General features: G+C 36.9%; 1 protein-coding gene and 1 long non-coding RNA gene across 2 annotated transcripts in view; one reads left to right on the top strand and one right to left on the bottom strand.

The window, feature by feature from the left end:
• LOC124108015 (A disintegrin and metallopeptidase domain 3) overlaps positions 1 to 22,439 on the bottom strand; it is a 44,645-nt gene extending 22,206 nt beyond the window's left edge. The window contains exons 1-7 of the mRNA XM_058586089.1: positions 22,302 to 22,439; positions 21,843 to 21,901; positions 19,923 to 19,999; positions 18,747 to 18,782; positions 9,876 to 9,958; positions 7,911 to 7,966; positions 3,015 to 3,093 (exon numbers count right to left, since the gene is read on the bottom strand). Coding sequence (XP_058442072.1) covers positions 3,015 to 3,093; positions 7,911 to 7,966; positions 9,876 to 9,958; positions 18,747 to 18,782; positions 19,923 to 19,999; positions 21,843 to 21,901; positions 22,302 to 22,439 — 528 coding nt within the window. The remainder of the gene's footprint in view (positions 1 to 3,014; positions 3,094 to 7,910; positions 7,967 to 9,875; positions 9,959 to 18,746; positions 18,783 to 19,922; positions 20,000 to 21,842; positions 21,902 to 22,301) is intronic.
• On the top strand, positions 5,117 to 6,681 carry LOC124108018 (uncharacterized). The gene is made up of 2 exons (XR_006856587.2): positions 5,117 to 5,630; positions 6,363 to 6,681. It is a non-coding gene; the product is annotated as an uncharacterized LOC124108018 (long non-coding RNA).
• Positions 22,440 to 26,127: the final 3,688 nt, after the last annotated feature.

Raw genomic sequence — 26,127 nt, 5'->3', positions numbered from 1 at the left:
AAAGTATTATATAGATTTAATGCAATTCCTATTAAAATTCCAATGACGTTTTTCATAGAACTAGAAAAAAAATCATAAAATTCATTTGGAAAATAAGAGGCCAGGAATAGCCAAAGCAATCCTTATCAAGAAGAATGAAACAGAAGGCATCACAGTACCAGACCTTAAACTATACTACAGAGCAATAGTAACAAAAATTGGCATGGTTTTGGCACCAAAACAAATACGTTAACCAATGGTACAGAACAGAAGACACAGAGACAAACCCATATAAATACAGTTATCTCATACTAGACAAAGGTGTGAAAAACATACATTGGAGAAAAGATAGCCTCTTCAACAAATGGTGCTGGGAAAACTAAATATCCATATGTTAAAAAAATGAAATTAAACCTTATCTCTCACCCTGCACAAAAGTCAACTTAAAGTGGATCAAAGACTTAAGCACTAGAATAGAGACCCTGCACCTAACAGAAGAAAAAGTAGGCCCAAATTTCCACCATGTTGTCTCAGGAACTGATTTCCTTAACATGAAATAGTCTTACTTTCTAATCAGTACCTCCCAGGCTGAGAGAAAATACTTCCGAAAAAAGCATCTGACAAAATGTGGATTTAAAATGTATGCAATCCAGTTAATGAAAGAAAAACATAAATAGACCTATCTCAAAAAGTGACGTGCACATGAGAATATATCCATCACTCACTAGCCATTAAGAAACACAAATCAAAACCACACGAGATACTGCTAAATGAGAGAAGCTAATATTTTGTCTATGTGTGTGCATAATTAAAATGCCAAATGTTGATAATTATGAAGAGCTCTATCCCTCATACTTTGGTGGTGAGCATATTAAAATTCTATGGACACTCTGGAAAATAATTTGGTATTTTCTTAAAAAAATCACCAAAACATACATTTATTTACAACTGGATCTGGTAATCACACCCTTACCCACATATCCCAGAGAAATAAAATGTTACATCCACACAACTATTTGCACATGAATATTCTTGAAAGCATTATTTTTAATACCATAGCTGCAACAGCCAAGTCACCTCTCAATAGGTAATATCCTCTCTTCCTCAGAACATGGGGAATACACTAAAGTGAGATTAACTAAATCTGGGAAAGTAGGTGTTTAAAAATTCAAATTTTAAATAAATGTCAACTGAGATTGTTTACTTTTTCCTGTCTAAATTTTGATAAATTGTCTTTATCAAACAAATGATAGAATTTTTGGCATGAAACCATTATAGAATTGTAAAATATTTTGGTTTATGTATGACTAGTAATAATGATTCTCCATCCTTAATATTTGTAGATATTTTTATTTTTGTTCTAGAGAGTTCTTACGTGGGATTATTCTCACTAATCCTTTCAAGGGATTCAAGGTTGGTCTTGTAGATTTTTTTCCTATTCTTTTCTATGTTTCTGTCTCATTAATTTCTGTCTTTATCTGAATGGTTTCCATTCTATATTATGTGTAACCTCTCTATATACAGTATTGCATTTTGTACAGAAGGCAATTAATTTAATGGTAACTCAAATTAACCTTCTTACTGCTAGGTTTTGACTTTGGGTTAGAGGGTTGAGGGTGATAAGGTGGACCTCCCTCTAGACTTTTAATATTTTCTCTTAGTAAAATCTTTTCTTATCTTAGATGAATGCCTGGGGACTTAGAAAGATGATTCCACCAGACCTCAGCTGATACCAATATATCCCAATAGTGTCTGATATTTATATCCCTATTTCACTCACAACAATTCAGCACATAGGTGTAGCCAAATTCACAGTCAAGCAAGGAAGCACCGCCCAAGGACATAAAACAATTAACAAAAAGGAAGACCTCTTCAAAAAAACTATAAGTAGGTATACTCTAAGACCCAGTGATTCCCAACTCTGGGTATATAGCCCAAGAAATGGAGTCAATATTACAAAAAGGCCCCTATATGCCCATTTTATTGCAATAATATTGATAATAGCTATGATATGGAATCAGCCTAACTTCCCTTACAAAAGAAAAATGGAAAAGAAAAATGCAATTTGTATAAATGGTGGAATATTCAGATGTCAACAAAAGTAAAATTCTGTCTTTATCAACAAAACAGATGCAAGTGCCATCAGTTCAACCTGTCATCACTGGACCTTACCTGTAAGCAGTTTTTAATAAAATATACATCTTGCATGCCCTCTCTGGGTGCTTTCTTTGGTCTCTTGGCAACCCATTCCACTACTCTAGCAAAGTGGGCTGCAGACAGTACACCCCCACATCTCTGACAATGTGCCATGCAAGTTTCAACTGCTTCGATGTCTCTGAACTCAGAACTCGAGTTCTGCTTCTTTTCAACCCCTATGCTGTAGTCCAGATAGTATCCCCAGTCCGAAAGCCAAATTGAATCCCAATCAGCCTATTGTAACATATCTCTTTCATTTTGTTCTGCTTACTAATTGCATAAGGTAGGGTGAACCAAACAAACTATAGTTACTATATTTTTAATCACATTATCTCTCAGTTCTGATATAGCAAAATAATCTGACCCATCACTCTCATTTGCCTCTTACCAATCTGTTCAACCAAAATAAATATCTTACACACTTATTTTCTCACATATTTCCAAAACCTTCTAGCTCCCGAAAGCCTTTTGGAAACCATTCACGTTCCAATGATTCGCATGTGAACCTACTTAAGATTCTGGGCGTATTTTTGCATCCTCACACTCACCATTCTGTTTTTTCTCTCTAAAAAGAACTTCTTATATACCTAGATCTCTCCTTTTTTTTCTTCTTCTTCTTGTTTTATTTATTTATTGATTGATAAATGATTTGTGATTTCCAGTAAAGTAAAAGTATCTGTTTTAGTCAATATGATTTCCAAGAAATTTGCCATATTTGCCTGGGGGGGGAGGTGTTTGTTATCTGTTTCCCCAACAACATTATAGAGTATAAAGCGTCCGTTTTCTTGCCAACACTAGCACCTTAACCAAATTAAAACACAGAAAATATCAAAACTTACCTTAACAAATAAAGAATCTTCTTGTAATGATCCCCACTTGCTATATGAAAACACTGGGAAATTTGGGGCTAAATATGACCTATTTCAAACAAACATTGAAATTTCATTGTATTAATATCATTAATAATAACTTCTAGAACAGTGAAATGAATCAAGATTTACTATCAATGTTTTAAGTCCAAATATCTAAACTAAAATAGACTCACCTGTCTTAATATTGTATTATCTACATAAGAAAAAATACAAAACAAAATTAACTACTATAACCAGGACTAGTATGGAGCTGTGATGAATTCAGAATGATAAATTGTTCAATGCAAACTTCATGCAATAATAGGAATTTCGTATTTCAAGAGACTTTTATTTAAGATCCACCTTCAATAGATACCATGGGATGAATATCTTAATATTTGCTAACACTTAAAAATGGGTTAATCTATTTTTTTATTAAATAGTTTTCATGAAATTATACTATGATTAAAACAACCTTCAATTCCTCAGTGCCCTAAAAAGAACAATGAGTGTTCATGAGTCTCCTGGAGTCTCAACTTCACTCTGAAATCTAGGAAAGGCATGCCTTACCCTTAAACATGCCTTTTTGTAGCAAAAAGGCAAAAGAAGCTGTGTAAGCATATGTTAGTCCTAAAGCTTAGTTCACAGGGGATACTGGTATTTTGCTCAAATTTCACAAGCTAAACAATTTTTGTGGATGCACTTGACAAAAAGTGGTGAGAGGTATTATTTTCCCATGGGATGAAATGAAGATTAAGCAGCAAGCTATCAGGATCACAGGCACCAAAACACATTTCAAGGCCAGACTAGAATAGATGCTGGGGCACTCACAGACTTCTTTCTTTCCCTCTTCACTCTTTATATCTATTTCATTTTCTCTCATTCCTGACAAATTTTTCTTCTCAATTTAGAACCAAAACTGTAATCTTCCCAATGCAGAAAAAAAATGTTATTTATCAGTTTATTCAAGGAAACTGAATGTATGTATAGATTCAAGGAAAATATCTAAATTTAGGTGCAAGATCCTGGATAATAAATAATGGCATGAAAGCAGAGTCACATTTTTTTATCTGTAAAGCATGCAAATGAAGGTAGTGGAAATAGGATACAGAAGTCGTATTCAGGGGAAAAATTATATGTTAAAAGAAATCTAACATAATTATAACACTTCAGTTTTCAAGTTTATTCACCTTAGGCCCTCAGAAGTATATTTTTTTACTCCTACATGAAACTACAAAGGAGTCTGGCTTAAATAGCAAAGGGATAATTGATCACTAAAAAACCAATATTCCATGTAAGGAAAATAAATAAATAAATAAGAAATTAGCACTGATTTAAGAGTAAAATTAGAATTTGAAGGAAAGTTAATTGATTTCAAAGGAGATCATTTCAAGAAAAATAAAATGGGCATTCTAAAACTGAAACATATCACACTGAAAATTTTTAATTTAATAAATATATCAAAGAGATTTTGGTGGCCAAGAACTGAATTGGTAAAGCATAAATACTTCAAAATTCACACATATGCATACACACACAAATATAAACAACAACAAAACATGTACTGAAAAATTCACTTAAGATGAACTTTTAGAACAAAAAAATATATGAATGAATATGATTCATGAGGTATTGTTCATTGAAAACAAAAGGAAAATTTGCAGAAACACACCAATTCAGAAAGCATTCTATGCATTTATTTCAACTGAAGAAAATAATCTGCAAGTTTTCTGACTAACCAATATCAGGGTCTGCATAAAAGTTGCAATATCAAGAAAAATAAGAAGATAGTGATAATCAATAAAGCCAGCACTATATTTTCATCTGAAGTGTATAAACACTTTTAGTATCACTGAAGGATCATTATGATACAAATTCAAGATGTAAGAAACATAAGTGGGAAATTCTAAAATCAATCAGACAAAATATGAATAGAACTGTTGAAATGAAAATTAAATTTTTATAGCCGTAAATCCTAAAAAGAAGGCAATCGATAGACTGGGCAGCATACCTGCAACATCTAGAACAAATCAAAGGGTTAATATACACAGAAAATATAATTTCTCCCAAGCTGATTGTAAAAAAAAAAAAAAAAAACTAAAAAGAAAAATAAATTATATATTAAAAATAAATATTTCAAAACCAAGGGAATAAAAATAAAGCCACAAAGAAAAAGCTAAATCTAGGGGAAGGGTTCAATTAGAATGGTGGACAAATATTTGAAAACATATGGCATGCTCTTAATAAGTAGTGGAAAAAAAGTAGGGAAATATATCTTGAACTGTTTTACTATGAAGTGGAATCCTTTATGTATTAATTGGCAATAATAAAAGAGTAAAATTGTGCATTTGGTTGAGGATATAGAGATTAGAGATAGCTTTGAATTGTTAGTGGCAGTCAGTATGCACTTCTTCAACTAAAATATTTGCAGTGTATGCCACACATGAATGTTTTCTCATTTATGACGTAACAATTTCACAGGTGCCTCTGAGGAAGTCAAGAACAAGAACAATGACATCCACAGACAACTTTTCTTGGCATTGTTGTTAATCAATTGAGTAAAATTAATGGACATCCCTACAAATATTGGTGGATAAATAATAGGTAAGACATATTGATTTGATGTCTACATATGCACTGAATATAAATGAACTCATTTTGTATATATACATCAATATGAATCAATCCTAAATAATGATCTTACATAAAATGCTACATACCAAACTACCAGAAAACTACAATATGCACAATAAAAAAATAAGCAAATATTTGTCCCTTTCTGGGTAATGTGAGGGTAGATTCAGTACTTTTACTAACCTCAACCAGATTTGGTGTAGGATTCAAGTGAATTTTGGCTGACCTTGAATGAGACTTATAGGGTATTTTGGCTGCAATCCATGTGACACTGCTTCCAGGAAGTTAGTTCAAGTATATTTTCATGGCAATGGTAGACAAACTTGATGGGAAGCAGAAAATCACAAAGCTGTTTTCAACCCTCTGTTTATGTCAGCTAACACTCTTTGAACAAATTAAGTAACATAGCCACAAATGAGCTAGTTAATTTTGGGGGCCAACACTAAATTGAAAATGCAAGATCCCTTATTGAAAATGACTAAGACTCTCAATAGAGCAATAACAGAGCATTCAAGTAGGTGGCTATAGATTGCATTTGCAATGTCCTCCAAGGCCCATGGGTTAAATGACAGGTCGCCAGGCTATAAGCACTATTGGAATGTGGTAGAACTTTTAAGAGTTGTGGTTATTGTAGGAGGCTTTGGGTCATTGGGTACATGGGAACTTTGGTCTCCTCCTCATTCTCTCTTATTTGCTTCTCAGCTATCAGGTAAATGGCTTGCTTTACGATGTGCTCCCTGACACGATATGCTACCTTGAGAAAAGATATTTTGGCACATCATGCATTATTTTGGACAATTAAACTGGTACTGACTTTTCAGAAAATAATTGGTCATAATTATATAAAATATTATAATTATATAAAAATATTTCTAGAACTATTAGTGCATTAAAACATGTGAGTAATACACAATGCCTGCCTTTAGAGATTATTGTGAAAATTAAATAAGTATATGGAAATTGTTAATTTAATCTGTTTGGCAAGCAGTATGTGCTTAATAAATGTCAGCCACTTTTGTCATTGTTGCTATTTATTATTGTCATTTTATTGGTACTTCTTGATCTGGCATCCCATTTCTTGATGTCAAAACTATAAAGCAAAATATATATATAAGAATTTATATATAAGGATGCTCACTGTAGGGTTCCAGAGAGACATTCCCTGAAAATAATATTATCCATGATTCTACATAATGTGGATTGTTATCTATTAAAGAATGTCATGCTGAGAATAACAAGATATACATTGCACATTATTAATAAAATCTACCAGTTTCAAATTAATATAGATGTTTGTAGAAAAACAAACTTTTCTGTCCATTTCTATGTGTTGTTTTAAAGATAGAATTTAGAATAGGAAATTACTGAAGGTTATGTACAAAGTTAATGCCATTGGTTTTCTAACAGAATAAAAGGAGAAAAGAGAATTTATAGATAGAAAAGGATAAACTGTAGCAAAATGATAAAAAACATTATTGTGAGGTGCAACAAAATGTGAAAGAACTTAAAAAAGAGTGAACTTCAGTTCACAGCAATTCATGAATGGAAAGCATAAAATCAGAGAAGAGTTGAAGGGCAAGTATCTATATTGTAACTTTGGAAGTAAAAACAAAGGAAATATGTGATTGGCTACGGTTATTAAATTTTCTTTTAGTTCCCTTGTGGGAAGGTCCCTGATCATATAATTATGCCTTACTTGAGCACTTTAGATTCGCTGGGCTTAAGTTTTATTTTGCCAACACTGGCATTTACAAAGAAAGACCCACTTTAAGTTGTAATTATGTGTACAACTTATGGCTATTTTCATGGTCTATCTGATTTCTTTCTTTTTCTTTTTTTTTTTGGTTGAGGAACTTCTCAGGCCTGATCTCCATTTTAATTTTAATTTTTATTTTGACAAGTGTAATGTGAATTAAGATGCTTAAAAAATATAAATATGTAAAATGATCTCTACAGGTAAAAAAAATTAAACAGACATAAAAAAGGCCTTTGATTATTGCATTTCTGCTTACATTTTAAGGAGTAAAATAGAATAATTCTCATTCATCAAACATGCATTAATATTTCTATCATTAAATTAGAATTTGGCTAGATTATTAAATCACAATTAATGTTTGAAATTCAAGCCTAACATTAACTCCAAAGCAGATACAATGTGTTAAAGAAATGAAGTATTTATGCTTTTATTTAAGCTCAATTTAGGGTGGTGATTATAAAAACAACTGTATGAAAAGAAAAATGGACACTTACTGTTTTTTGAGAGAGAGAATGTATGTTTTCTCCTCAATAGTGATACTATAGGTCACCTGCAGCAAAGTATTAAAAGAGAAAATAGTCGTTAGAAATTTTAGATCCTTAAAAGTAAAAAGCTAAGATTTTTTATATGTATATACTCTTTCATACACATGAATTATGTACTGCACACCTCAAAATTGAAGTTTATGACAGAATTATTCATAACTAAATTTAAATTCAATCAAAATCCTCTGAACTACCTATTTTAAAATATAGTATTAATTGTTGTCAACCATAATTCTGCTGCTGTGATATAGAACATTGCAAGTTATTTTTCCTGTGCAGATACACTTGTGTGCCTGTTAAGCACAAAATAAAGAAAGAAAAAAACATGGATGAAATTGATGAACTATTTATTAACTCATATTTAATGTCATGTGGGAGCTTCTCAACATTACTTATGAAATAAAAATGAAAAAAAGGAAAAAAACTCCTAAGGATAGGAAAAAAAGGGAAAAAATGAAGCTCTTTTGTAAATAATATGTATGTAATACATAAAAAGTCAAAAGAAACAGAAACCTATTACTATTATTAACTATTTAAAATTCTTATTTGCAGTATTGATATATACAGTTACATACACAAATATATGGTTTATTTCTATACAATGAGAAACAATTATAAAATAAACTTTAAAAATACCATTTTACATAGTGTGAGTAAACCTTAAACATATGCAGACTTGGGCTGGGATTGTGGCTCAGTGGTAGAGCGCTTGCCTAGCATGTGTGAGGCGCTGGGTTTGATTCTCAGCACCACATATAAATAAATGAATAAAATAAAGCTTCACCAACATCTAAAAAATTTTTAAAGCATATATGCAGTCTACTTATAATTGAAAATACAAAACATGACAGAGAACAATCAAATTAGACAAATACATAGAAAAAAATCACATTCATAAATTAACTTGATATTATTGAAATTTCATTTCACTCAAAAATTGACTTGTAGATTGAATATTATCTATTACAAAATCCCAGGAGCTGTTTGTAAAATTTGGCAAGACAATGTACAAGATTTACATATTAAAAAATGAAACAGGCAAAATAATTAAAAAAAGCAAAAGCAGAAAAATACCAAATTTCAGAGACTTATGATGAAATGATGATAATTAAGGTAGTGTGCCATTTGTGTAAGAGCAACTATATGATTTGGAAAGAAGTGAAGATATTTTGAAATACATATCCTAAAAATATTTACCTGTGTACTCATTGATCCTATGTAGATGAACTACCAAAGCCTTATGAAACGATGTACATGTCAAAAGTTTTGTAAAATATGTGATATTACAACCATATAAAGACTCAGATGATCATTACAAATGTGTATGTCCATGTGTAAATATTCACATACTTTAAATTTACTATCTTTAAAACCAAGGTAAATATTCACTGTATTCACAATTGTTTGTGCTGTCTAGATTTAACTTTGCAATGTACATCCTTTTTAAATGATATAATGTCCTTTTTCTGAAGGTTTTATATATACATATGGATACCTATATAGCCATGAAGTTTTCTGGCTTTTGTTTTTTTATTTTATTTTGTATTCCAGTTTAAAATTGGTACAAGGTCAATGTTAGCATGATCTCATGTGCAAGACCATACATCATTAAATGTATATATTTTGTAAGAGTCCTGTAAATGGTACACTCCATTTTGCATTCCAAAAATTTGGGGCACTGTTTGTATTGTTTTGTTCTTCAGTTTCTGTTTTAAAATAATTACATATAATTCCTACATTACCTAAAAAAAATTGTAAAAAAATCAAAGATTGTTCTCAAACTAAAACACTCCTTAGCATGGTAAATTAGAACACAAACAGAATTTCACAAAGGAATGTACATAAATTGATCTGGGCCATAGTACAGTAAAAATAAAGCACGGATAAATTTTATAAAATTGATTTCTTAATTACGTGTGTTTCTGTAACATCCTTACGGTTGGTGTTTTTGTCAAACTTCTCCGGCACTGTAATTTGCAGAAGTGATGATTTAGAGCCTGCAGCAAGAAAAAGCACAGGTCAACGTTCCCCAGTGGGGAGCAGAATCTTCAGTCTTCACTTGTCTCCTTTCCCTTCATCACCTTTTAAACTCCCAAGCCCTAGCATTTGCACACACTCCAAGCTCCAAAACTACACCTTGCTGATCCCAGGTAGAAGATCCTGTGAGAGCAAGAGATTTGCTATCCAGAGACACTTTGGGGCCTGTTGACCTCAGTCCTGAACGGAAGACCCCATCCCAGGGTCCGGACCCCATGCAGACTCTCTCTTTCCCGCACCTCCACAGGAGATGCACCTCTTCTTATACAGGTCACATAAATGAGGGACAAGTATCCCGGGTTTGCAGGGAGCCTTCTCACCACCAGGGCTCAGGGGCCTTCAAGGATCAGAGCCTTGAAACAGGTTTGGCTCTGCTGCATCCTTCACCAGTCTGAGCTTTCTGGAGCGAGGAGGCTGAAGCTCATCTTGCTAAAGGTCTCTGCTAAAGGCTGCCCTCAGATCCAGTTGGGCCCTTTACTTACTCTGGCCACCAGAGGTCGGCCACGCCAGGCCTGAGAGGATTATCAGGAGAGACAGTATTGTGTGGTTAACCGGCCTGGCCACAGTGATGGCGGTTGTAATGCAATGCCTGGGTCTCGTGGCCACCAACTGCGGGGCTCTTGCAGGGCGGGGTCAAAGGAATTCCCGGGGAGCCAGACAGTAGTAAAGATTGGAGGGCGTGGCTGGTCTGTCCAGGCCCAAGGCAGCTCTGTGGATTGCAGAATCCAGCCTTCTACAGCCCCAAAGGTGCCCCTTCACATCTCCCCTGTACTTGCTAAAGCACATTAAGGCCTGCACTTCTGTGCACTGGTGCCTTTTCCCAAAAGCTTGACATTTACAGTGTATTGCGGTGTAACGTAAAGGTTTTATAAACCATGTTTTCTCCTTTAGATATTTGATAGGGAAGTTTTTGGTAGTGTTTGTATTCCATATCAAAGCTTTGTGGGCCAATGGGTAAACTATTGTATTAAAGGAAAATACAAACCTCAAAAAATTCACAATATGTTTTGTAGCAGACAATTGCTTATTATAACTATATCTACTACTGAATTTCTACTTCTTAAATCTCAGGTAAAAAAAAAAAAAATAGACCCAAATGCAAATGTCTGGCATGGTGGTACATGCGTGTAATCCCAGGAGTCTGGAGGCTGAGGCAGGAGGATTGTTGAGTTCAAAGCCAATCTCAGCAAAAGCAAGGTGCTAAGCAACTCAGTGAGACTCTGTCTCTAAATAAAATACAAAATAGGTCTGGGGATGTGGCTCAGTGGTTGAGTTCAATCCCCACTAACAAAAATAACAGCCTTCCCCCCAAACAAACAAACAAACAAAAAAACAACTAATTATTGTGTTATGGTTAAGATGGATTCTAAGAAAACTTAGAAGTTTAAACAAAGTTCTATATATGAATGTATGTACAGTTCTCCTTTGGTATATGTAGGGAATTGTTTTTAGGATCCTCAGTGGATACCAAATCTGTGAATGTTCAAGTCCCTTAAATAAAATAAAATATAACCTGCAAACATCTCCCTATATACTTAAAATCATCTCTGGATTATTCATAATACCTGATACATTGTAAATGTTGTGTAAATTGTTGTTATGCTATCATGTTTACAGAATAATGACAGGAAAAAACCACCTGATTTTGTTAAGAATATATATATTTAATATTGTAGCTCCATGGTTGATTTAATCTACATATATGGAAACTGCAGAAACAGAGGACCTACTACCTTTGTTTTATTATCTTCATTGACTTATAAGCAAAAATTATAACTAAACAATGACCCTGTAAAAACAATTAAAAATCTACTTGTTCACTTTTGTACAGTTTTGTTTCTTAGAAAAACCTATGGCTTAAAGACATTAAATAAATAGCCAAAATAAAACTTTTTCTCTATAAATACAGAGCTTACAAATGGAAAGATAGCAGAGTTAACATGGAGAGAACTTTCCTTTTATGGATTAATATTACAGTCGTCTTGAATTGTTAAACCACAACACAAAGAAAAGACCACCAACTCCAATTTTAAATCAGATTAAAGCAAGCTTGTATTTATGTACACTGAAACTGGCCAGGACTGTCTCTCCCAAAAACCCTGGGTTAGAGAACAATACCCTAACTCTCTAGGAGCATATTTTTATAAAACAAAAAGTTGCAAAGGGAGGTGTCTTGAGAACTTACAGATAACAAGATTTTGACAAGCATAATACAAAGGCAGATATAGTAGATTAATGATCTACATGGCTTAACATTTCAGGTAGGGAATAAATTTAGATCCCAACATCAGAATTTATGAGGCACTACTGAGGTTTTAGAGAGGGTTGTTATCTGGTCAGGGAAAGCTAGGCATGGGCGAGTTCAAGTCATGGGCAGGGATTCCAAACAAGTTTAGAAATTGTAGTAGTTTATAGTAAAACAGAAATTAACTTTTCATGACTTTGTGACGAGACGGCTCCCAATCTTAAGATGGAATTAGGCTGGGTTCATCAGAATAATTTCAATTTTTACAATTTTTAAATTTGTCTACAGTAACACTCTATAGCAAAACATAAAATTGACCACCTTGACCATATTTGAGTGTACATTTCAGAGGAATTAAATACACTCACATTGTTGTGAAACCATCCATCTCCAAAACTCTTTTCATCTTATAAAACTGAAACTCAAACAATAACTCCTCATCTTCCCATTTTTCCCCAAGCCTGGCAATGAATTTTCTGTCTCTGAATTTGAGTACTGTAGGGAACCTAACAATTAGGAATCAGACCATATTTTTTATCATGTGACTGGCTAATTTTATTTAGTATAATGTCCTCAAGTTTCCTCCATGTGATGAACCCAGCCTAATTATATCTTAAGATTGGGAGTCATCTTTGGGTCATAAAGTCATGAGAAGTTAATTTCTGTTTTACTATAAAGTACTGCAATTTCTAAACTTGCTTGGAAAGCCTGCCTATGCCTTGAACTCACCCATGCCTGGCTTTCCCTGACAACCCTCTCTGAAAACTTAGTGGTGCCTCATAAATTCTAGTTTTCCTTGACCAGATAACAGCCCTCTCTGAAACCTTAGCAGCCCCTCATAAATTCTGGTGTTGGGTTCTAAATTTACTCCCTAACTTGAAATGTTGAACATTTAGATCATTAACCTATTATCTGCATTTGTATTATGCTTGTCAAAATCCTATTATCTGTAAGTTCTCAAGACAGCTCCCTTTTACAACTTTTTGTACTATAAAACTATGCTCCTAGAGAGCTGGGGTACTGTTCTCTAACCCAAGGATTTGGGGAGAGATAGTCCCGGCTGGAAATACAAGCTTGCTTGAATTCGATTTAAAATTGGAGTCCGTGGTCTTTTATTTGAGTTGTGGTTTAACATATGTTGTACCACTTGTCAAAAATTCTTCTGTTTTAAGGCTATTAAAAAATTGCATGTATGCATGTTTTATCACTTAGCCATAGGTAGATATTTGGTTTGCTTCCATCACTTAGCTATTGTAAATACTATTTTTGTGAACAACTATGAACAAATATTTGAGACTCTGCCTTCAATTCTTTCAGCTATATGCCCTGAATATTATCAGAGTAAAAATGCAACCCATAGAATGGGAAATGATAATTTCAAATAATAGATAAGAGATTTAGATCCAAAATATGTAGGATATTCTAAAAACTCAACAAGAAAGTACAAATAATGTGATTCAAAAATAGCTAAAGGATTTGAATGAAAATTTCTGTAAAGAAGATATATGTGCAAATAGCCCATAAGCATTGGAAAATTGCTCAGCATTACTAATCTTTAGGGAAATGCAAGCCAAAACCATAATAAGTATCTTATATTCATATTCATTAGGATAACTCCTATATAAAAAAAAAAGACAGGGCAAGATCAGGCTACCCAAAGATGGGATATAATCAGAATCTGGTCACATCTTCTCTGACACTCTTGTTTCTCACAGGCCTTGCAGAGAGCTGGAGCATTGTATTTAATTAAATTAAATTACAGAGCTCACTAACTAATTCACCTTCTTCTAGTTACTCTTGAGAATCCTCCCCAAATTCCTGTTCAGGTTCCCTTCCCTTATCACTCTGAATCTCTCCATCTAATTCAGCTGGTTCTGACTCAGTTGCTTCTAGCTCATCTCGATCCTCCATCTCAGGCATGCTCTCTGCAGACAAAGAGACTGGGGAAGGCCAGCTGAGGGGGCTTATAACCTTTGATAGCATTCTTAAAACATGCTGACCATGTTATACTCTCTTGATCTGAATCTAAACAAGTTTGTATTAAGTCCACATATTCTCTGAGATAATCGATCATGCACCTGAATATTTTGGCTGAGTTATATCCAGTGCATAATTCTCTGCCAACCTTTTCCCAAAAAATGCAAATTAAAGGAACTCTCTTTGGGAAACAATGGGCAAATCTTCAGTACCACTTTTAAAAATTGTGCCAGCTGAGCATTGTTTACTGGATTTCCTCTTTGTCTTAGCATAGTTTTAAGTATTGTGAGAAAATATTCACTCTCTTTAGAATTAGTTTCCCATGTTTAACAGCAAGCTATTAAAAACTCCCCACTCCATCCTCTCTTTAAATTGACTAATATGAGTGTCTCCTGATTTGAGGGGCAGCCAAGCTCACCTGAAACTTCTCTCTCTGAATACCTAGCCAGTGGTCTAGGTTCAGGCACCAGATCTTGCTCCATCATGCACAGTGAGTGAACAGTGAGTGAGCAGTTAATTGCTTGCAGGCTGTGAGCTGGCTAAGAAAACAAAGTTCAGAAGTAATAAAGAAAAAAGCATGAAAATAGTTTAAAAAGCAGGACTCTGTGGGTTGTTCAACCCAAGGGTCCAACCCCTAACAAAGAAGAAAAGCACATGTTCTTTATTATATATGAATATATATATATATATATATATATATATATTAAAGGATTTATTGTAAAAGAAAACTTCTTTAAGGCAAACAAAAAGCCAAGTTGAGCAGGAACAAGCTAATTGGAGCTCACCTACTTGCATGATATCATCTCTAGGCTTGGTATAGCTGGCACCACAAGGCTATAGAGCACACCCATATATCTTCCACCCCAGGAGAGCAGGCATCTGAATTCAAAGCTATCTAATCCATAAATTCCACATCAGGCATGGACTCTACTCATTAAGAGCAGCTACCTGCAAATGGGCATGTCTTTCAGCATCATTGCACTGAAACATTCCCAGAAGCAGCAGACTCCAAGTCCAGGCTCTAGAGATCAAAACAGTAATTTATTTTCTGCTCTTGTTGCTTGACTACAGAACATTCTAAGCAAAATATCCAATGAAGATGGAGTGAAAAAAGAGTGGGGGGAACCAACAAAGAGAGGAACTACATAAAGAAAGTCAATCAAAAGAGAAACTAATACAAATTAAAACCAGAAACAAAACAATTACTGGGAATACAGATCATATCTCAATAATAATCTTGAATGTTAATGGCCTGAACTCAATAACCAAAAGACATAGAATGATAGATTAGATCAAAAAACAAGACCAAACAATATGCTGTCTCCAAGAGACTCACCTCATAGGCAAAGAGACTGGAGATGAAGATGAAGGATGTGAAAAAAAAAGTATCACTCACATGGATGACAGAAACAAGCAGGGGTTTCTATCCTCATATCAGATAAAGTGGACTTCAAGCCAAAATTAATTAGAAGGTACATTTCATAGTGGTTAGGGGAATTATACATCACAAGACATAACAATCATAAATATTTATGCCCCAAACAATGGAACACCTACATACATTAAACAAACCCTTCTCAACTTCAAGAAGCAAATAGACCACACCACAATAATACTGGGTGACTTTAACACACCTTTCTCACCACTGGATATATCCTCCAAACAAAAAAGAAACTATAGAATTAAATAATACAATCAATAATTTAGACTTAACAGATATAGAGAGAGTATTTAATCCAGCAATGAGTGAATACACTTTCCTCTCGGCAGCACATGGCTCCTTTTCTAAAATAGACCATATATTAGGTCACAAACCAACTCTTAGCAAATTAAAAAAATAGAAATAACACCTTGAATTCTATCAGATTATAATAGAATAAAACTATAAAATCAATAATAAATAAAAAAATAGAAGCTACTCTAAAACCTGGAGACTAAATAATATGCTATTGAAGGATCAGTGGAGAGTAGAAAAAATCAGGGATGAAATAAAAAAATACTTAAAAGTAAATGAGAATAGTGACACAACATATCAATATCTGAGACACTGTGAAGGTAGTGCTAAGAGGAAAGTTCATTGTATTGAGCTCATTAATTAAGAGAATAGAAAGTCAACAAATAAATTACCTAATGTTACATCACAAAAGCCTAGAAAAAGAAGAGCAAATCAACATCAAAATCAGTAGAGGACAGAAAATAATGAAAAATCAGAGCTAAAATCAATGAAATTAAAACAATTCAAAAAGTTGACAAACAAAAAGTTGGTTCTTTGAAAAAGTAAATAAAATTTATAAATCCTTAGCCATACTAATAAAGAGAAAATACAAATTACTAAAAGTTGTGATGAAAAAGGAAATATCATGAACACTACCAAAATACAGAAGATAATCAGAAACTATTTCATAAATTTATACTCTAATAAAATGGAAAATTATAAAGACATCTAAAAATTTCTCAAGACATATGACATAACCAAAGTGAATCAGGAGGACATACACAATTTAAACAGATCAACTTCAAGCAAATAAATAGAAGAGGTCATCAAATGCCTACTAACAAAGAAAAGCCCAGGACCAGATGAATTCTCAACTGAGTTATACAAGACTTTCAAAGAAAAATTTGCACCAATACTCCTCAAATAATTCTATGAAAGAGAGAAGGAGGAAAACCTTGCAACTCACTCTATGAGGTTAGTAGCAACCTGATACCAAAACCAGACAAAAACACACCAAGGAAAGAAAATTCAGACCAATATCCCTGATGAACAAAGATGAAATTATTCTCAATAAAATTCTGGCAAGTTATATACAATAACACATTAAAAAGAGAGTGCACCATGATCAGGTGGGGTTCATCCCAGGAATTCGAGGTTAATTTAACATATGGAAATCAATACATGTAATTTATTATATCAATAGATATTGGGAGGCAGTTCTTCTACTCTAAAAGGACTTATGATAAGTCCTGGGGTAATTGATTCCGATTATGAAGGTGAAATAAAAATTATAGCCAGTTCTCCAAAGGGTATATCAGTAAATTCACCAGGAACTATACAGCCATATGTATTGGATCATCTTCCCGTAAATTTATGGGGACGAGATGTCCTAGATCAATTAGGACTAACATTAACAAATAACATCAATTCAAATGTGTCCACTATTATGGCTAGACAAGGTTTTAGGAAAGGGAAAAGATTAGGAGAACAAGAACAAGGTATAGCAGCACCAATACAAATAGATCAAGGAACAGACAGACATGGATTGGATTTTCAGGAGGGGTCTCTGAGACAATAAAAATTACTTGGAAATCAGAAAGACCAGTATGGGTTCCTCAGTGGCCCCTGACTAAAGAAAAGATACAAGCAGCCTATGACCTGGTCAAACAACAATTAGTGGAGGGACATATACAACCTTCTGTATCTCACCATAATACTCCCATTTTTGTCATCAAAAAGAAATCTGGTAAATGGAGATTATTGCAAGATTTAAGAGCCATTAATAATGAGATGATTATTATGGGACCTGCTCAATTGGGGATTCCCCAGTTGTCTGCTTTGCCAAAAACCTGGTGTGTTTTAGTTATAGATATTAAAGATTGTTTTTTTTTTCACTTCCAATTCATCCTGAGGATAGTCCACGTTTTGCAGTTACTATCCCTGCACTGAATCACGAAGGTCCTGATCAGAGATATGAATGGAAAGTACCCCCTCAAGGGATGGCTAACAACCCAACTATGTGTCAAATTTATGTTAACAAAGTAATCCAGCCACTTAGAAATCAAAATCCTGAACTACATATATTTCACTATATGGATGATGTATTATTAGCACACAAAGATAAAAACACATTGCTAGAATGTTATGCCACCCTTACAAACTTATTAAAAAAATTATAATCTAGAGATAGCAATAGATAAAGTACAATTAAATATTCCAATTAATTATTTAAGAGTTCTATTATCCTCAACCATGGTCCATCCACCAAAAATTCAAATACGAGTAGATCAACTCAAATCACTTAACGACTTTCAAAAGTTATTAGGAGACATAAATTGGATAAGGCCTTATCTAGGCATAGCAACAGGAGAGTTGGGACATTTATTTGATGTCCTAAAAGGTCCATCAGATCCAAATTCACCCCGAATGTTAACGCCTAAAGCAAGAAAGGCATTAAAAATCATTGAAACATATATGGAAAATATAAATTTGGATAGAATTGATATAAGTTTGCCTTTATTATTTATTGTACTACCAACAAAAAATATTCCTACAGGAGTATTTTGGCAAGAAGGTCCATTATTATGGATACATTTATCTTATTCTCCTAACACTATTCTTACTAGGTATCCTGAGGCTGTAGGACAATTAATACTCAAAGGAATAAAAACAGCAAAGGGAGTGTTTGGAATTTCTCCCAATAAAATCATTACTCCATATACTATGGATCAAATTGATGAGTTAGCTAATGAGTTAAATACTTGGGCAATAATCATGTGCAAATCTAATGTTTCATTTGATAACCACTTACCATCTAATCCTTTATTGTCTTTTTGGTCATCGCGTCCTGTAATTTTTCCAAAAATGACAAGAAAAACACCTATCATGAATGCTCCAAATATATTCACTGATGGGTCAAATAATGGTACAGCAGCAATAGTTACACCTGATCAAACTTTTATATTTTTAGTACCCAAACAATCAGCTCAAAATGTAGAGCTTAATGCAGTATTACAAGCTTTTGTGATGTTTAAAGATTCTGTATTTAATTTATTTTCCGATAGTCAGTATATAGTTAATGCTATAGTATCCCTTGAAGATGCTGGTAGGATTTCCCCTTCCTCTACTGTTTTCTCTTTGCTTTCCACTATACAAAGTCTAATCTGGGACAGAAAAGATCCGTTCTTTATAGGACATATCAGGGCACATACAGGATTGCCTGGAGCCCTTAGTTTGGGCAATGATTTAGCAGATAAAACTACAGATGACATACATATTTTCTCTACACTAGAAGAAGCTACAAATTTTCATATAAAGTTCCATGTCAATGCTAATACTTTACAAAAGCATTTTAAAATAACTAAGGAACAAGCTAAACAAATAATAAAACAAAGTCAAAATTGTGTGACCTTTTTACCACAAGTTAATCTTTGAGTCAATCCTAGAGGACTGATACCTAACCATATTTGGCAGATGGACGTCACACACTTGCCAGAATTTGGAAAATTAAAATATTTGCATGTTACAGTTGATACTTCTTCTGGATTTTTGATGGGCTCCCTTAATGCCAGAGAAAAAAACTAAAGATATTATAGCTAATTGCTTACAAAATTTTGCCACTGTGGGCGTTCCAAAACAGTTAAAAACAGATAATGGTCCTAGTTATACTTCTACCTCTTTTAAACAATTTTGCTCATCATTTGGCATTACTCATATAACAGGAATCCCATACAATCCACAGGGACAAGGCATAGTTGAAAGAGCTCATCAAACTATTAAAATGTACTTATTAAAGCAGAAAAGAGGGAATTGGGAAGGGGTATATATTCCCCAAAGATAAACTTAAAATAAGCTTTTTACTCTAAACTTTTAAAATTTGGATTCATCAGGGCTTAGTGCTGTGGAAAGGCATATGTGTCCAAAAAATGTACATAAGCCCAAGGTACTTTGGAAGGATATTCTAACAGGACAATGGAAAGGTCCTGACCCAGTGATTGTCTGGAGTCCGGGGTCTGTTTGTGTGTTTCCACAGGGAGAACAGCAGCCGATTTAGATTCCAGAGAGATTAACTAAAGCGATTTCTACAGACGAAAAAGAAGATGATTTGGCTCAAATCCATAACAGCTGATATCCAAAACTCCAGTTTGGCTATCCTTACATCTGCGACAGAACCAGGATGCTTTTTTCAATATCTATTTTATTATTGCTCTTTCCCACTTCATGAAGTTCTATTTTGTTTTTTGAGCTCATACAAACCTAGGTTAATGTTTTGCTGATCAGTTCTATTTTTTGACTATAGAGTTTTTAAACATTGCAATGGAGATTTCACCTGTAAAAAGTTATAAAGCCTTTACTATTATGTTATGTGTTGTGTGTATTATACTATGTGTGCACACTTGTGTTTTGTGTTTTATGTTTGTATGTACGTATGTCCATATATCATATATGATGAGCGCTCATGAAAAAATGGATCCAAATATTTTTTTTTCTTATTCATGTGATTTAAATGGTTTAATTTACATTGAGTAAACAGCTGTTGAGGATTGTTTTAATATGTGAACAAAAAAGTAGGTTAACAGATCTGTTTGTTTACTTTCACCTTTCCTTTTCATTATATTTAATAATTCTGTTCAGGATAATGTAAATTGTTCAGAAAATTGTTTTCTTTTAGTGCCTGCTGGAATGTTACATAATTTTTTCTTTAGCCATTATTGCCAGAATTCCTATCTTCATCCCAGTGCCAGTTGAAGACAAAGATAAAACCAATCTACAGCTTCTGCAATAGCTATCACTGAACTGCTTGCAGAACTTGTCTGGACTATGTATCACTTGTATGCATTGTGAACTATCTGTTGGTGCAGTGACTTGTGGTAGTGTTGGGGTATTTTTGCTGATGGTGTCATCGATGGTACAATTTTTCCAAAAGGAGCCGTCAATTGGCTTGGTGTATCCGCCTCCCTTCTGCTTGTGATGGTCGTTCAGCTAAAATTTGGGGACCAACAGAGGTGAGGCAAAGAGCCTCATCCCCCGCTGGTACAAAGGCCTATCCACAGGTGTGGCTGTATGCTGGACCAGTAGTCAATGACGGGTAAGATCCAATTGCAATGGTACCAACCCAAGACAGGAGGCTGACGCCTTGAAGTCAGCTCATCCGATGACGGGTAAGGACCATATGTAGTATTGGACAACCTAAAGCAGGCACGGTCCCTAAGCCACATGCTTGTTGTTTAAATAGAGAGGGGGAGATGTTGAGAGCCACAGCCAAAGGGACCCCAGCAAAATTCCAGCTGATTGGCTCACCTTGGCCCCAGCAAACTTCCAGCTGCCAGCTGATTGGCTCCTCTGTGGTGATGCTCATTGGGCTGTTTCCCTGCCCTTTCAGACCATGGAGCTGCTCATTAGGGGACTCTTTTGGCTCCGCCCACACCACCCAGCCAATCGGCCTCAAGAGCAGGAGGAGTGGGGGGGGGGGTTGGGAGGCTCCTGGGAAGCCAGTGGTGGCAGTTTGGCTCTGAAGGAATTCCTGAAGAGCTCGTGTGGTGTGGCATGTGTGTTCTAAAAATAAAGTTCGTTTCTGCTTGATAAGTGGCTCATGAATTGTGCCCAGCCAGACTGTGGCAGCACCCCATGCCAACTTACAAACCATTAAACTGTTAAACTGTCATAACTGTCAAACCACCCTCAGCTCTATAAATATGCAGAGCTGTTCCTCAATAAACAGGCATTTTCTCCAACAATGAGCCTTGTTTATTCTTTCATTGGTGCCAAAACCCAGGAGAGGGAATGCCTTGCTGCTCGAGGGCCCCCTCTCTCAAGGCTTGCCATCCTTGTCCACTCTTTTGAGCACTGCTCCTACTCACACAACACCGGCTCTTCAGTAGGTGAGCTCTCCTATTGGGTATCCAACTTCAGATGGCTACGCAGTGGCTTTGACCATGATCGTCCCGCAAACCTCTGACGCCCATTCTGGAGGAGAGAACACACACCACCACAAACTTCATGGTCACCATGGACTCTCTGGAACCCGGTTCATGAGCGGGAGGTCCTGAGGGATGGAAGAACAGGCACTCCTCTCTCTCTCTCTCTCTCTTAACCACCCTTGTCCCTTTTCTGACCTATGGGGGCCTATTCTTCCCTCCATACAGACTCCCCCTTATTAAATTCTGCACACAAGATTGGCCTTACTATCAATTAGACAATCAAAATCAATGGTCCCCAGGAGGATCCCTAGATCTAGCAGTTCTCAGAGATCTGTTTAACTTCTGCGAGTGCTCGAAAAAGTGGAAGGAGATCCCCTATGTTGAGGCTTTTTCTCTTCTTCGTTCTTACCCCAACCTATCCAGCAGATGAAACCCTCCCTACCGACCTCCCCCATCGGCTCTGTCCAGCCCCTCAGGTGCTCCCCTTGACTTGCTGACACCTTTAGTCCCCCCCAAACTAGGTCCCGCTCCCTAGTCCCACAAACCATGGCCCCCTTAAGAGAGGTTGCTGGACCTGAGGGCATTATCCGGGTACATGTCTCAGTCTCTATGAATGACCTCACGCAACTCAAGTGGCTCATTCACCACAGAAGAGAGTTTCAATGGGTCCTCCAGGCTTATAGCCTCACTTATATGTTATTGGCTAATACTCTCCCTCTTGAGGAACGTACCAGAGTCTGGGAACTTGCCAGAGCCCATGTGGATGAAACTCACCGAGTTAATTCCAATCCCTCCGGGGCCACTTGCTGCCCCAGATCAAACTCCCAACTGGGATTATAATACACAAGCTGGCATACAGAGTAGGGACCGATTCTCTGCATGTATTATTGCTGGGCTCAAAAAAGCAGCATGTAAGGCTGTCAGTTTCCAAAAACTACAAGAGAACTCATCAGAATTTCTGGATCGGCTTACGAAAGCCCTTCAGCAGTAACCTATATCCCGAAACCCCTGATTGCCATCATGTCCTTATGACATATTTCCTCTTGCAGAGCTATCCCGACCTCCGGGCCAAACTAAAAAAGCTAGAACAAGGCCCTGCCACCCCCCAGACTGAGAAATTTCAGATGCTTGCCCAGGCCCTGCAGGGTGCTTCCTCGGGTCTCCGCCCATCACCGCAGGTCAAAATCCCCCAGCGCCTGCTTCAAGCATGGCATGGAGGGACATTGGGCCCTGCACCATGCACTCTGCATACCCCATGCCCTAAATATCAACAACAAGGTCATTGGGGCTCTGTCCTAGATCCCATAGGAGGCCTATGGCCAGGGAACCCTCCGACCTTCTGGGCATGGCAATCGAAGATTGATGGAGCCTTGGGTCCTTGTCCCCAGCCATAAGGAGACAGGAACCCAGAGTGCAGATTCAGGTGGATGGGAGCAAAGTTGACTTTCTCCTTGACACCAGGGCTACCTTCTCAGTCCTGACAGAATTCTGGGGGCAAACAGTGCCATCCACCTCTCCTATTGTCGGGGTAGGAGGAAAGACCATCTATCCAAAAAAGACTCCCCTATTACTCTGTTCCATAGACAACTTCCCATTCTCTCAGACATTCTTAGTTATGCCCCAATGGCCAGTTCCTTTGCTTGGCCGAGATATTCTCTCTAAATTTAATACAACAATCAACATCCAGGCTCCTGGCATCAGTCAGGCCCCAGAATAGGCCTTTTCATGTTTTCTGGCCCTTTTGGCAGAAGACTGGCCATTCTGCTCCACTTGTGAGGCTGACATGAAACACCATACTAAAAAGGATCACTACCTGGTTGACCTGATTGTATGGGATACCCACACCCCCTCCACTGTTTCCTGCCCACCAGTTAACATTCATCTCAAAGATCCCAACACCTTCCCCAATCAGGCTCAATAGCCCCTGTCCACAAAAGCTCTTCTGGGCCTACAACCTATTCAGGACCTTCTTAGCAAGGAGTACTTCTGTCCTGTTCATTCCCCTTACAATACTCCCATACTAGTGGTAAAAAAGCCCAACGGGTCCTATCACTTAGTTCAGGACCTACTACTCATCAACACCTCCTTTAGGCCCATACATCCTTTGGTTCCCAACCCATGCACCCTGCTGTCTCAGATCCCCCACACTGCCACTCACTTCTCGGTCATAGATTTAAAGGATATCTTTTTGCCTTTAACCTGGACTGTCCTTCCTCAGGGATCTTGAGATAGTCCACACCTCTATGGACAAACCTTGACCTCTGATCTCTAATCTTTTCACCCCCAGTGCCCTGAATCCACCCTCTTGCAATATGTTGATTATCATCCGGCAAATCACTTTGCCCACCTACAGGGAGGAAAGCACCCCACCACAGCCTTTAAGGCTACGGTGGCCCTTAGGGACTCCTTCCTTGAGCAGATTCCTAAAGTCCTAGTCCTCTCACCTTTAAGATTCAGCCACTAGAGAGATGCTTACCCTTCCCTTCTCTTGCCCTGCCTCTCTCCTCTTTCCATCCCTTGGAGTATCCGTCCTCTCCAGGAGGGATCCTGAAAAGCCTTGGCAAAGGTCTCCCATGGCTCCAGCTCTGTCCAGGACAAGAGCTTCGACTGTTAGGATTCTGTGACCACCAATCTCCGCAGCTCAAATCTGCCACTTAGGTACTCCTGATATTTTGGCTCTAGCAGGGACGCCCCTTTTGCCAATAAATCAGTTTCCTCCTTCTCTTCATCCTCTTCCCTCCTCCTTACATGGGTAATGTGTACTCTCTGCCAGTCGACTCTCCTCTACAATGCCTTTTGGATCAAGTATAGCACCCAGGCCTGGCTCACTTATCCCTTAGACAACCAAAGCAGATGGCCCCTTTTTGGGTCCCTGGATCCCTCCATTCTAAGGGATCTCTTCCAGGCTTTTTTCTTGCTTCAATCCAATCCTGCTCTCTGCACCTCTTGCAAACCTCTCCAAATTCTTCTGGCCTGTCCAAAGCCCATCCAAAGGGTGCTCAACAGATGACACAGTTCTCCTACTTAATTTCTTGGCCTTAAAGGGATATTGGGCCTCTCCACAAAAGGCCCAAATAGCATGTAAAGAGGTCACATATCTAGGGTTCTCTATCTCTCAAGGGAAAAAGGCCAATACAATAGAGAGAAAACATCTTATTGTGTCTATACCTACACCAAAGCTCCATTCTAAGGGATTTCTACAATTAATTTCTTCCTCCTCGCCAGGTGGCTATATAATCTGGCCAAGGGCCCCCAAGATGAACCCCTACCCTCAGTGGTAGGAAAGCCCTTTACAATCCTTAAAAAGGCCCTCCTCCAGGCACCTGCCCTGCATCTCCTCAAACTCTCCCAACCCTTCACCCTCTACATGAAAAACAGGGACAAAGTCTGGGCTTTCTAATTCAGGAATATGGCCCCACATTTGCACCAGTGCCCTACCTAAATAGCTCGACTCCACCATCAGGGGCTGGCCCCCATGCCTCAGAGCCCTAGAAGTGGCCCATGACCTCCAGAAAGAAGCACACAAGCTTACCTTTGGCTCCCCACTAACCATCTCATCTCCTCACCATTTAAAGGATTTCCTCGGGCTGGGGATGTGGCTCAAGTGGTAGCGCGCTCGCCTGGCATGTGTGCCGCCCAAGTTCGATCCTCAGCACCACATACAAACAAAGATGTTGTGTCTGCCAAAAACTAAAAAAAAATAAATATTAAAAATTTTCTCTCTCTCTTTAAAAAAATAAAAAAGAAAGGATTTCCTCACTTACGAGGGGCTACAGTCACTTCCTCCTTCCAGGGTTCTATCCCTCCGTGTCTCTCCTTAAATATCCCTTCATCTCTTTTCAGCCCTGCTCTCCATTAAACCCTATCTCCCTCCTCCCATTTTCTCCCTAACAAGATCCCATCCACAAATGCCTGGAGGTATTAGAGATGATTTTACCCTGCCCTACCACCATTTCTGAGGGACCCCTGCCCTCTTCAGACCTCGTCTTGTTCTCAGATGGTAGCTCCTTTATACACAAAGGGGTTAAAGGGGTGGGGTATGCTGTTGTTTCCCTCTCATCCATCATAGAGGCAAAACCTCTCCCACCCAATACCACCAACCAACAAGCTGAAATTATAGCTGCCACAAGGGCATGCGAGCTAGATGAGGGTAAAGCCTTCTCCCTATATACAGATTCCAAATACATCTTCCATATCCTGATCTCCCAGCAGCCATTTGGAAAGAAAGGGGGCTATTGACCTCCAGAGGGATGGCAGTCATTAATTCCACAC

Source organism: Marmota monax, unplaced genomic scaffold (assembly GCF_021218885.2).
Source record: "Marmota monax isolate L192 unplaced genomic scaffold, Marmota_monax_Labrador192_F-V1.1 WCK01_AAM20220418_F8-fsc00895, whole genome shotgun sequence".
Classification (NCBI taxonomy): Eukaryota; Metazoa; Chordata; class Mammalia; order Rodentia; family Sciuridae; genus Marmota; species Marmota monax.
Note: the sequence above shows the minus strand (reverse complement) of the source record. Positions and strands in the feature narration are given on the sequence as shown.